Below are 13,580 nucleotides of genomic sequence, written 5' to 3'. Positions count from 1 at the left end.
TGGAAAGAGTATAGCATTGACCATAGCAAATGTGCTGCATACAGAATGCTTCATTTGGGGCGCGTTAATTCGACCAATGCTCACCTAGCATCTGGGAGCTTAATACGATCACTTTCCCGACTAAGTCTCTAGTAGGGCACGTATTTAAGGCACTAAAAACCTCTGAAATAGGTAGTCAAATAGGCACCAAAATGATGATAATAGGCACTTAAAAAGCCCCATAAACTAAAAAAAGGTACGAAAATAGGCACTTAAAAAAGGCACCCTTAAATTAAAAAAAGACATTAAAATAGGCAATGGATGTGAACTTATTTAAATTTTCTTCTTACAATGTACAGTTATACTGTATTAGAACTTCAGTTTATACATAAAAGTGCGCTAGCGATTAACATACTATAATACTATTTTGATCGAAATTCACATTTGAGGGGAATCGTCTGTTAAAGTAATTCTCACAAAAAGGGCTTGTGCTAACGATTTGCACCATTGTAACAAAAAAATATTTAAAACAATGTTCCAATTCAGACCATCAAATCTGGCGAATTCCATATTTCAATCAGTACGACATCAACAAAGCCTTACATCTTTCAATATAGGGAGAGCCAAATGCACGTAAGAAAAAGCTGAAGTATGCAAAAATTGCAGAATATCCTATTTTTTGGCACAATTAAGCAAAATAGTCACTAACCATCAAAATAGAAATTTATAGGCACTATAAATATGTGTTTTCGGAATAGGAACTCATGAAACGAACTTTAAAGTTTAAACATGAAAGCCTATGGTTTACTACAAAGGGATAAAAAAGGCAAATAGGCAAATTTCCGCACCCCAGTCATTAGTATTAAGCGCTGAGACTGCTGTAACGCATGTAGTCTGTGCAGTTCCTTTTCGGTTGATTGATTTGGTTTGTTTTACTTTGCTTTTCTGCCACTTTTGGCTAATCGCGAAGATGAGTATGAGCGATGATATGATGATTTTGAGGAAGGACACCCATGCCCAGGCCGGGATTCGAAATCGAGGCCTCTGGTGTTGTGGCGCGGTGTGCTAACCACTCCACCACAGAGGTCGGCCAGTTCCTTTTTGAGTTATACATACGCGATACAGAAATGCGTAGTGAGAATTTTGATTATTAAGTAATATTTACTTTCATGAAATAACGAAGCGAAAGTGTAAATTCAACAATGGTCTTGCAAGAAAATATCCAGTTTTAAAGGATGGAAGAAACGAATATGGGGTAAAGTGTAAAGTGGTTGTCACTTTCCTCTGCTGTTGAAAGAGGGTTAGAAATGTTCGTGGCATTGAAATCATATCTCTCTACCCAATCTAAACTACCTAAAATTTTAATTTGGCTTTTCGAAATAAGTTAAGCGAATCTTTCTTGTTACATTTGCATTCACTTGTGGAGAGATTTCAGTCTAATATCCAAGAATTAGAAAAGGAGTAAAATTCTATGCTTCAAATTATAGATATTCTTTGTAATTTGTTAAAAAAAAGATTAGGAGATTGCTTTCTTTGCTTAAAGGTAAGATGAAGTTCTTGAAAGAGATCTTCTGAAAAGCATCTGTGAGCAAAATGTTGGTAAGAATTTTGTATATTGATTAAATTATGAGTAATAGCAAATGTATAGCCATTTTTTTCTGTCCTCTTTTTTATGACTTTGTCCTCCTTTCTCGCCATGCTCTGTCCTCTTTTTTGAATGTATGTGTCTGGTCACCCTACACAGAGCAGAAGCTCACTCTGAGTTATTTTAACACAGATGTCTTTATGGAAGCCAACATTTTCCCACAAAGAATGAACAAGATAAATTTGAACTGATGCATGGCAAGACAACCCAATAAATTGGGAAATTTACATACTGCCTGAGGTATAGTAGGTAGGGAATTTAAATCCTGACTTGAAGAATTACAACAGAAACAAGAATACTATGTAACAAAATGATTTGTTAATCAGTGTAACTTTATATCTGTAATCTTGATAGTATGCAACAAGCATAATATATATATTATGGGTATTTAACACTTGATATTCATTTTAACTTCTGTGGATGATAATCACAAACTTCAACTGTCCAACCTTCTAAAATGTTCCATTATGTGAACAAGAGTGTACAAATGAAGACAGTAATAATTCAAGCAAGTCCTTCCTTTAAAAGTGTTACAGTTTTGTTATTTCAAGTGTAATGATAGGTGTAAACTTCTGAAGCTTTCCAAAAATTTGAAGTAGATATTGTTAATCACTTACACATATAATTTCCTATTTTGAATCTTATCTCTACTGAGACTTACTCAATATATTACAGGCACACAAAATATCGCTATCTCAAAGAGACTTTAAGATAATTATTTGTGCAGTGTTCAAAAAAATTGTTGCATAATTTGATATTTACAATTACACTATGTTGCCATTCGTCACCGGTCACCCCTCAAAAAGTGCTCGGGATCGTCTGTACATGTCATACAACCTATAAAAGGAATTGCCGGTTGAGAATACACTCATACCAGCTACAGCAGTCAATATGGACAGACGACGCGAACTGAGTGAGGTGGAAAGAGGGATGATCATTGGAGCCCACAGGTTTGGGCATTCGACCCGTGAGATTTCCAACAAATTTCAGATACCCCGGTCGACAGTGAGTGATGTTATCATGAAGTGGAAGCGAGAGGGGGTCATGACATGCTGACCCAGACCCAATAAACCAAAAATATTAACAGATCGTGACCGTCGATGCTTGAAACATGTGGTGAAGTCAAACCGGAAGGCGTCATTACAGATGGTGGCACAGGAGTTTCGATCGGCTTCCAGTAGTGATGCAAGTGATCATACAGTCCGCCGGGAGATCATCACACTTGGTTTTCATGGTCGTGCAGCAGTTCACAAGCCACATATCACAGCCTGCAATGCATCCTGTCAGTTACAGTGGTATAAGGAATGCCGCCATTGGACTCTCGAACAATGGAAATCCATCCTATGGAGTGATGAATTGCGCTACCAGATGTGGCAGTTCGATAGACATGTGTGGGTGTGGCATATGCCCGGTGAATGCTGTTTACAGGACTGTATCGTACCCACAGTGAAATTCGGCGGAGGTGGCATCATGGTGTGGTCATGCTTTTCATGGTATGGTCTTGGTCCTCTTGTTTTAGTTCGGGGAAACATGAATGCCGATGCATACCAAAAAGTTCTGGACAATTCAGCGCTACCGACATTGTGGGAACAATTGGGTATTGGCCCATACCTGTTTCAGCATGACAATGCTCCATGTCATACAGCAGGCATTATCAACATGTGGTTCGAGAACATGGGTGTACAAAAACTTGATTGGCCAACCCAAAGTCCAGATATCAACCCCATTGAACACCTTTGGGACGAGTTGGAGCACTGCTTGAGAGCCAGGCCATGCTGCCCAAAAAACACCACTGAGCTGTTTGCCACTTTGCAGGAGGAATGGGGCAAGATTCCCATCGACACATATCGCAAATTGGTGGAAAGTCTTCCTAGAAGGGTTGTGGACGTCATTGTGGCGAAAGGTGGCCCTACATGATACTGATGTGGTGCTGCGACCAGATTAACGTACTGGTATGGGGTGTCCGGTGACGAATGGCAACATAGTGTATATTTGGAATGTGATATGCCACGAAATGAGGCAGAAAACAAATACCTTTATATCAAGCAAAAGTGAAATGTATTACATGAAAAAAATTACACAGTAGCACTGTGACAAAATGAACCAAAACAACCGAAGTATGTAGTGAGTGTCATCAATCTCAACTGCCATGACTGATGCAGTTGTTCCTGGTCTACATTAGCCAATGGGCCCTCCCCAAGCATGTATGCACCATTCTACACAACGTAGCATGCTTCACACCACGTTGTTCAGTGTATCCTGACGAATATGGTCCCATCCCTGTATGGTGGCCTCAGTGAGCTGTTCGAGGGTCTGTGGTTGGTTTGGATGATTGGCAATAGCTGTCTTCAGGAGTGCTCATGCAATTTCAATGCAGTTGAGGTCAGGTGAATAAGCTGGCCATTGCATGCAATGGATTCTGTGTTCCTACAGAACACAGAATCGTCATCAGAAATATGAATGATATGTCTCATGTTTTCAAAATATGCAACAATTTTTTGAGTACTGCTTATTGCCATCATTATTTACTATTAAGAGACAAATATATTGTGAATACATAGGTCAGTTGTTCCCAAAGTGTGCATCACAGTGCCCTGGCTGACTTACAGGGGTGCTGCAAAATGATCCAATATTTTCACTGAAATGACACTTACTTGTTAGTCTACACACGGTTTTATACATTTTACACATAAAATGTTTCTAAATTTGAAATATGCATTTATTTTTTAACTTAAGGCAAGCAACCTAACCACACTAACTGAGTGATGCAAGTGTTAGATAGGCCTACATGCTGACTTGGGCACTGCAGAAAAATCTTGAAACAGTAAGGGTGCATGAAACGAAAATGTTTGGGAACCACTGACATAGGAGAAAATATACGATATCTGAAGGTAAAAATATTAAATTGTCCACATACACCAACTGGTCAGGTAAGAGACATTGATTTCTTAAACCACGTAAATATTTCCAACACAGAATATCAAAAAAATTAATACTATTCGACAGTGTTATTGTGGTGAACATGTATGTGGGCCAAACAATAACCTACAGTTTATCCCACAAACTAAGACATATTTTGTACAGAACATGTACTCAGAAAATGTATCTTACCCATGTGGAATGCCTTCATATGGATAAACAACAACACGGTCTCCAATTTGAAGTTCATCATTAGGCTTGACTTCAGTGCCAAATGATTCAATAACTCCAGCAACTTCATAACCTGGAAACAGAGCTCCATCCCGTACTCCATGATGAGCAGGACTTTGAGAGTGAACTGATGAATGTGACAAGTCTGTAGACAATTCACTGCACAAACTGGATGAACTGGACACACTTGATATACTTGATACTGATGGAGTACGTCTCAGTCGGTAACATGCACCAGCACACACTAGCTAAAATAACAACAACATAAAAATATTGCTTTGAAACAAATGTGTGTCTGCACATAGTTTTGAGCATAAACATCCAAACTGTAAAGCCCTACAAATGAGTATTGCAACATGGTCATAATTGTAATTACATATTAATATATATCTATGTATAACAAGTGAAAAAAAAAGAGAAAACACTCACCAGATACTAGAAAAACTCAAATTTTTGCAGCCACAAGCTACATCATCAGTGCTAGAAGAAAAGGTGGTAACGGAAGTTAGGGACCTGTAGCACTGCCAGGTCTGTACATCTTCAGGGTGGCTACAAACAAGTAGAAATGAAATTCCCTGACTTTTCCAGGTTTTCCAGGACAAAATTTACGTTTTTCTCTGACAATTACAAACTAAACTAAATCGATGTTTTTGCAAATGGAAATAATAAACTCATACAGATCCAGGTAGGTATTGTGTTAAGTACCAATACTATCTTCCAAGAAATTGACTTCATTTCTCTATTCTCTATGATTTGAATTCAAACTGTAAAATTATTACAATTCACAAGCTAGGGAAGGATTATCATGCACAGTAAGTTTAAAATAAAATACTTGATTATTTTTTAAGTTACGACTAAATGAGATTAGAGTGAAGAGTGATTGATAAATTACAAAATGTATTTCTTAATCAGTCTCCGTATCCATTCTCGGTATTATATGTTGATATTTTCACTGAGGTTTGGGACCCTCTGCTTGCATGAACCATAAGTGTGGACTCATTTTTCAATGCATAAAGCTACTTCTCTCTTCTCTGTAAAGCAAACAACTCTTGCATATAAGTGAAACAATTGAATTGTACAAAAGAAAGTGTCATATTTCCTTACATTATCAATGGGATTTCTGCTTCAGTACAGTATATCCAAGTGAAGTACTGTGAAACTGACAACAGCAGTTATACCTAGGTACGTACCATTATTGCTAACGAAAAGGGTATGTAGGAATTTAACTAGGGCTGAGCCGATACCACTTTGAATCGATACCGATGCCGATAGTCTCACCGATACCCAACAATGCCAATACCAATACTTGTATAATTCCAATTTAAAATAACAAAGGGTATTATATCTGTGTGTGTGCTGTTGCAACAATGCATTTCAAGTTTACAGTATTTTTAGATCAGTGACAATCAATCAGATGTTTCAAAAATGAGAGAAATATTGTAAGCTAAGAGTGAGATAATCATGTCATCCCCCCTTCAATGTTGAAAAATGAGATCATGCCCCTTCAACTCCCTCTAAAACTAAGGGATCGATCTTTTAAAACTAACATTAAATCATCAATGGACACAAGAATAATTGGCGATTTACCAGTCCCAACCGGACACAACATCTAAAATTAACAGTGAAACTGTAATTAAAACCAATCTCATCTTTTGGAAACATTTGTAAACGAAATGTAAGGAGAGAATGATAACTAACCAGTCTCTTGCTTCTAAATCAGGCGATTGACTTCAATACAGTGACATTCCGACGTGTCTTTGCTTTCGACATATATACTTTCAGCAAATGATTTCTAAAAAAAAAAAGTAATTGCATAGTTCTATCCATTGGCATGGATGAAAATCCAAACGCATCACTACACGTTCCAGAAAGTACCTGCCATCATCTGTCATTCAAAGAACATTATTCCTCTGCCTCGTCCCTGTGTCGAAACTCGAAACACGCCTGATGAAAGCCAGTTATCCAGGTCGGAACAAACAAAAGTCTAAAGTTGGAAAGGAAAAGTGGATTAGCTCTGGTATTTGAATTTCCAGGAATATACTATGTACTACGAAACACGTCCACCACGTGGGCGATGACTGTTTTCACTATGGGAGGTCTCTAAGGAGAGAGATATCCACAATACACCAGGTGCCTTGTTGGTACCGGGACCACATTGGGATTATTGTTACATGAGACCGCATCTGTGGGAACAAAGCCTGGTAGACTTCGAAGGAACTCATATGGGGATAATGTCACATTACCCTTGATTTGCGAGAAACTTGACCGCGAGGCTTATCTGCTTATGGATTCTTTCTTTGTCATGTACTTGCCGTTCACGGAACTTGAGTCCACGTTCAACTAACAAATGCACAAATACGTATTTTTCAGTTTTTTTCAAAGCCAAAGGTAAGTTGAAAAACGTGAATGAACCTTTGAAAATGAACAAATTCTTGTTTTGGCCAAGCTTCTATCGACTCAAAGACAATGGTATCAGCTAGCATCAGTGTAAAAATATCAACCGATACATTGGCATCGGCTCAGCCCTAAATTTAACGCAAGCAATTTATAGAATTGCATTGTATTGGTACCTGATTTAGCTAACCAAACATTAAAACAGGAACATTCTGTTAATAACAGCTTCTAAAAATTCATATATGAGGGGCATCCTGAAAAAAGCTCCAATGGTGTCTGTACGTAGCACTAGTGGCCGGAGAACGACACACACATGCAGACAGGAAGAAGTGGCATGTAGCTGTAATCTGGTACAATCTAGGTTAAAGATTCCAGCTCTCATACAGTCTCCCACGGACTGCGATGTAGCCTACGTGCAGTAATCAGATTATTGCATGCTCAGAATTTGGCACAGAGCCACCAGCAATTGTGTGAGGTGTGCAGAAGGGACGTCGTTAGTGACAGTATGGTCAGACGATGGTGCAGACAATTCACAGAAGGCCAATCAAATGTGCACAACCCATACAGCTGAGTACACGCGGGCCCTTTGCATCAGTTCAGGTGAGAGATCTTGGACCACTCCCTGTACAGCCCTGGCCTTGCATGTACCGACTTTAAACTCTTTGTTCAACTGAAGAGGTTTCTGGCAGGACAAGGATTTGACAGCTACACTGTGGTAGAGATAGTTCCAGTCTTTGCTGTCAGACACAAATGCCATGGGCATACAAAATTTAGTACCATGTTACGACAAATGCCAGAACAACGGTGGTGATTATACCGAAAAATAGGTTAGGACTCAGTGTTACTAATGCAATAAATTACTACTGATATTCTTGTTTTATTTATGCCTAATCGGTAGAGACCTTGATTTTTTGTTATTCTTTTTCAAATTGGTGTTTTTTTTTATTTTTAATTTTGTACTATTCAGTGTTATTTCTCCCAAAATTCACATTTTTATTTTAGCGCATTTTCTGGAAAATACCTGAAATTATACCTTCATGGTGTTTTTAAACTACTGTTTCAAATTGTAAGTTCAAATTTTCAGAAAGGTAATTTCCATACTCTCTTTTTAATTTTAAGGTAAGGGTTTTAGATAATGAAATTTTCTCCGTATATGCTGGAGGGTGCATAACGACCATAAGTGACAACATGCCCAAAAATTTTAAATCAATCAATCTCACGTGACATATACCGATATATTATGGCACCAAAAATTGGCATTATCTTTTTTTTACTTGTTAGTGTTACATTTCCCAAAATTAGCGTTTTTGTTTTAGAACATTTTTCTGCCAAATATACCAAAACTTAATACTTCCATTGTGCTTTTAAACTATTATTTTAAATTGTAGGTCACATGGTGTATGTATTTTCGTGACAGTTTGATATGTTGGAACAGATTTTTGAGGAAGAAAAAGTAAAAGTAAAGTGCTACCTGTGCTTAGCACCAAACCATGAAGGCATCTAGGGGGTGTGGTGTGGAGTTAGGGCCCCACACTTTCTTGATCATGGCCGAAGGTGGGGGTGATGTGATCAGCACAACGCTCCTGGCTACCTTTACCCCCCAAAGTTTCCTCCAGCTACCTGCTTGATACGACGCTGGGTGGGTGCCGGAGCTGTTTGAACAGGTGGAAAACATCCCAGTTCTACCCTGCAGGGGATCGACCACGGGTCTCCCACATGTAAGTCAGACGCCCTAACGCCTGAGCTCCATTATTTCTCGATAGACAAATGCTGATGGTGCGCACTTAGCTTGGTAATTCAAAACACATCTCGCCCAACAAATACTGAAGATGTGGCTCCCGTGTGACGGTAGATACGAACTCAATCTCCTGTTAGAACCCTGCCACTTTGCTCTGAGATGCAAATTGTTTTGATAGAAGTTAAATTAATTAAATTAATCCAGGTCTATCGCCACCCTGATCTTGTACAAGGGTCATTCAACATTGAGCAAGACAAGTCATCGTCACGTGCAGTGGCACAGTGTGAGTCTCATTTCTGCTGGTTAGCATTTTCTAGTGGTCTGGGGAAGGGAGGGGTTTTCACGTCATCACATGTTCATGTTTTTTACTTGTTTACTTTGCTTGTAATTATTGTCATCAATTCCTTGATTGATTGAGTTGGTGTTTCAAGTCCACTTTATGCACAGAAAGGCTAATTAGGACTGGACATACAGTTTTTAGTGGGATCCGAACCACTATGTGCCTCCACCAGGTATCCAACCCAGGACCCCTTCATTGCATGGCAATGAAGATACCACTGTGCCATCAGTGAGGCCCATCATCAATTCTTAATTTACCCAGTACAGCTCACCACTCAGGAGAAGATCCCTGCCGGAAGTCAAGTGACGTAGGGGCAGGCGACTCCACTATTAACGTTGGAGGAGTGCAACCTGGGTCAGAAACAAACGCTTTGGACTCGCTATAAGCTGTAAGGCTTGATTCACATCTACGCTCAAATCACTGTCTGCGCACGGTCAGGGTGAATCCACATTAGCAGTCAAGGTATGATCATCGTCAATCTGGTGTTGATTTCTTGACAGAGTACACCGATTTTTTCTCTTGATTTTTTTTAATAAAGAAACTGACAATAGTACACTTGTGTTCACAGAAAGTGGCACACTCGTTTGAGTTAAAGTCCAGCTTCGTTGCCCGGAAGTACAGCCAAAGTAAGTGTTCGGAAAGGAGCAGTGTTGCTTACTATCAATCAATTTAACCATATGCAGGGAATTTTGTGTCTCTCAGACTCAAAGAAAAGGGATAACGGAAAGATTGCAGTGTAAATATTAATTAACTGAAATTTCCACGTCTACAATCAAAGTAATGTAAATGTGAAATATTCCTGAAATTTATTTTAAAAAGATACGCGTTTTTGACGTTTGTGACGAAGATGGAGGACATTGTAAAGCATATGATGGTGCAGTACTTCAAAATATGATAAAAGTTTTTACATTGGATAAATTGTATATTTTTATAATCAAAGAATAGTATTTATTGCACTAAAAATAGTAACTTTTGCATGCAAATTGCATTTAATTCCAGTTATTACATAAAATTATAATTAATTACTAATCGTGCCTATTAAGTTTTTATAAGCACCTAAAAGCAGATGTGGCGATGACTTAGCAAAATAATAAAAATACTGCATTTTAAATATTTTAGAGAAGAAGTAAAACGTAAGTCAGAATATTCTCATATTTGTGCGAAATAAGCCAAGCGACACCATGAAAAGGCTAGAAATGCGCAAGGGATTTTGCTAAGTTTAGCACATAAGAATGAGAGCCCAGTACTATCTCCCATGGCCAACACTCGTGCTACCTTTCCTATTGAAGGCAATGGTGTTTGCTGGCCCAGGTCATCGCAGAAAATGTGCGAATCTCTCTACCTGCTCGGAAGACACCCGACAACCGCTTCAAGGTTTGGTCACAAAAGGCCCTTTTTTTTAGCTCCCATGTTTACGGCAGGGTTTCTCTGATGTCATCAGAATTAAAATTTTTCCGAGTGCTATTTCCATCATTGTAAAGCAAGCAATGCAATGATCTAATACATGCAATTAGTGATGTCATGATTTTTTTTAAAAAAATAAATGGAAAAATCAGACTTTTTTTCAATTATGTTAGACACACCATCTAATGTTAACAGTAGGTCTCAATTGTCAACTGTCTTGAGATCTGTGCATAAGATGGAGGGTTTATTGGTTTTGCTGATGTGAGTACTGATTGTATATCTGGCGGGTTATTTGTTCATGTAAAAATTGTCAATAAGTAGAAACTGGAGGATAAATTTAATATTGCTCAAACTTATTATGGGTCAGCAGTTATGTCGGGTCATTTAGCGGATTTGCAAAAGGAGGTCCAGGACAAGTACCCAAAGGCATTAGTTATGCATTGCTATGCTCAAGTATAGATTTAGTGCTATCCCAGGCACTGGTGGTTTCAGGATTCGTGAACAAGGGGTATGATAAGCAAAACAGTGCCCCCCCCCCCCCATACTTATACAGAATGAAAATTGATTCCACAGTTTCACACTGTTTTTTATATATTACCAACTGACGTGACTAATGTACAATTTACTGCAAAAGCGAAGCAAGTGCAAAAGCAAACCTATTTTTGCGTAAGTGCGTAATCTATTTTGTTCACACTGAATTTCAATAAATTTAAAATTTTCTGCTTTTCCGTTGATCCATTGATAATTTTGTACAATAAAATTTGCTCGTGGATTTCTCTTCTAGAAGAATGTATTATACTAATTTTTTCTAGCAATTTTATACGTAGTATCTGTGTGATGCTTTTTTTATAAGTTTAATAATATAGTATTATTAAGGTAAGAACTTTTTGGAATATACAGCACTAGTAAAAAGGATCCTATATTATACAGGCATATTTCTATATGCTTCTAACGAAACTATTAACATTTAATTATTAATATTTAATAATTAAATAATATAATTAATGCCTCTATATTGTTAATGTCTTTTGTATTTGTTATAATAAAACCTAGTACATGATACGAGGTATTACATACAATATTTTTTCAATATATGTTCTGAAAGATGAAATTTAACTTATGATTGATCATTGATTTCTGTCCTCCTTTCCAAAATATTACCATCCACCTTAAACTCCATACCAGCTAACTGTAGACCAGGCGAACAAGTCTCTGTGCGAGTAGTGACGCGAGACAGATTCACCAATAAACAGTGAGAGAAATGGGATTGTGTAATGGGCGACGGGAGTTACCGGATTTCCTCCTTCACTATGCAGTGTTGCAAACTTTTGAAAAGGACAATACCGAATGCACATGGCAAACGGTTCGTATTTTTGTCTCCAGGTCCGTACAATTGGTTTAAGAATTTCTTAGGGAAATATTAAAGATAAAACTGTAGTACGTCTGTACATGTAAGGTCAGGACTGTACGTTTGGCAACGCTGCACTTTCACCACTCGATTTTCCTTCTCCTCCTCTGCCAATATGCGCGGCCCTGCTTTACAGTTAGCTGGGTCAGGGTATACACTCTAAGCAGACGAAATCCAATTTTCTCTTGTGGCGCCAGTGCCGTAAGGTTTATTTAATTTTCCCCTATTTGTACTGAAATGTTTGTGCATGTTAAAATACCAAGATTGAGTTTACAAAAGAAGCTTATGAGGGCCGTATGATCTGAATCTATCAATGCAATATTAACATTTCAGCACAAGTTTTGTTCAACAAACATCATCAATAATTCCTTGAGTCGATCTTGTGTCATGGTGGTTCTTCTTTTTTATTTGACCAAAGTCAACAATTCGGCAAGGAGACACGGGGATGTTAAGAAATACTCCCTGCCCAATGGTGTGTTTCATTAAAAGGGCATTTCACTTGCTCGCTTCAACAATAATATAAGAACATCAGACATTTAAATGCTAAATTCCAAGTCAAGATCTCGTGTCTCAATTTTTCTCACATAACACATATTATCACAGATCATTTGTGTCTGGTTAAACAAAATACAACCTTAAGTTATTGAGAGATAATCAAAACACATAACCTGTTGCCCCTGAGAAGAAAAGTTAAAGACATGCATATTTTTTGCAAACATCTTCCCCATTAGCTACTGTGTTAACCCTGAAAATTAAGATTTTTGGTCCTAAGTATGCATACCAACATAAAAAAAAAACCTAGAAGCCACAAAGAAGAAATCGGGAACTTCAGAGTTCCAAACAGTATAATTACATGTCTAATCCTAATATTTAATTTTCTTTGGGGTACGATAAAAGATAATTTGTTTCTTGCTTTTAGAATCGTAAGTATGAGAAATGGGTGAAACTATACAATTAGGTACGACTACTTCACTCAAATACTCGCCAAAAATTTGACATTAAGTCAAAATGTAGTACACAAAACATTCTCAATAAATAATACGTATTTCTATAGAGAATGTTAGAAAGTAATTTTAAAATGACACTTTTCAGTTTAAAAGAATGAATCCTTAATGAATTTTTAAATGCAAAATTTCAAAACTTGCAATCAGACTAAACAATGCACCTCTTACTACATGATATAAGTGGTACTTCAGAGGAGCCAATTTTTCTCAAAATTTCAGGTTTAGTGAAAATATATTTATGTTAGAGTGGGCAGTCAAACTCTTTGAAATTATAGGGACCAGTACCAAACATTTTACAGACTTTATGAAAAAAATCATATCTCTCATGAGTCTGTTGCCCTGATGGTAATAAAAGTACTCTCTCAACATTTGCATTATGACCTGTAATGGCAAACAAATATTCAGCAATTATCATAAATTTAAGTGGTTCTAGAGTTTCATCTTGAGTAGCTTTTAGTTCAATTACAGTGTTTCTACCAAAATAACAAATCCAAAATACTTGACTTTTTCTGGACTTT

At 37.6% G+C, this 13,580-nt stretch overlaps 1 protein-coding gene across 4 annotated transcripts in view; it reads right to left on the bottom strand.

The window, feature by feature from the left end:
* The window catches only part of Drat (Death resistor Adh domain containing target), a 217,307-nt gene that overhangs the window by 61,907 nt on the left and 141,820 nt on the right, over positions 1–13,580 (bottom strand). For all 4 annotated transcript variants that reach the window (XM_083117531.1, XM_083117533.1, XM_083117532.1 and 1 more), the window contains one exon: positions 4,736–5,022. In XM_083117531.1, the coding sequence (XP_082973657.1) occupies positions 4,736–5,022 (287 nt within the window). The remainder of the gene's footprint in view (positions 1–4,735; positions 5,023–13,580) is intronic.

The sequence above is a fragment of the Lepisma saccharinum genome, chromosome 2 (genome assembly GCF_977018435.1).
Source record: "Lepisma saccharinum chromosome 2, izLepSacc3.1, whole genome shotgun sequence".
NCBI lineage: Eukaryota > Metazoa > Arthropoda > Insecta > Zygentoma > Lepismatidae > Lepisma > Lepisma saccharinum.
The sequence above is the reverse complement of the archived record's forward strand: the minus strand, read 5'-3'. Positions and strand labels throughout refer to the sequence as shown.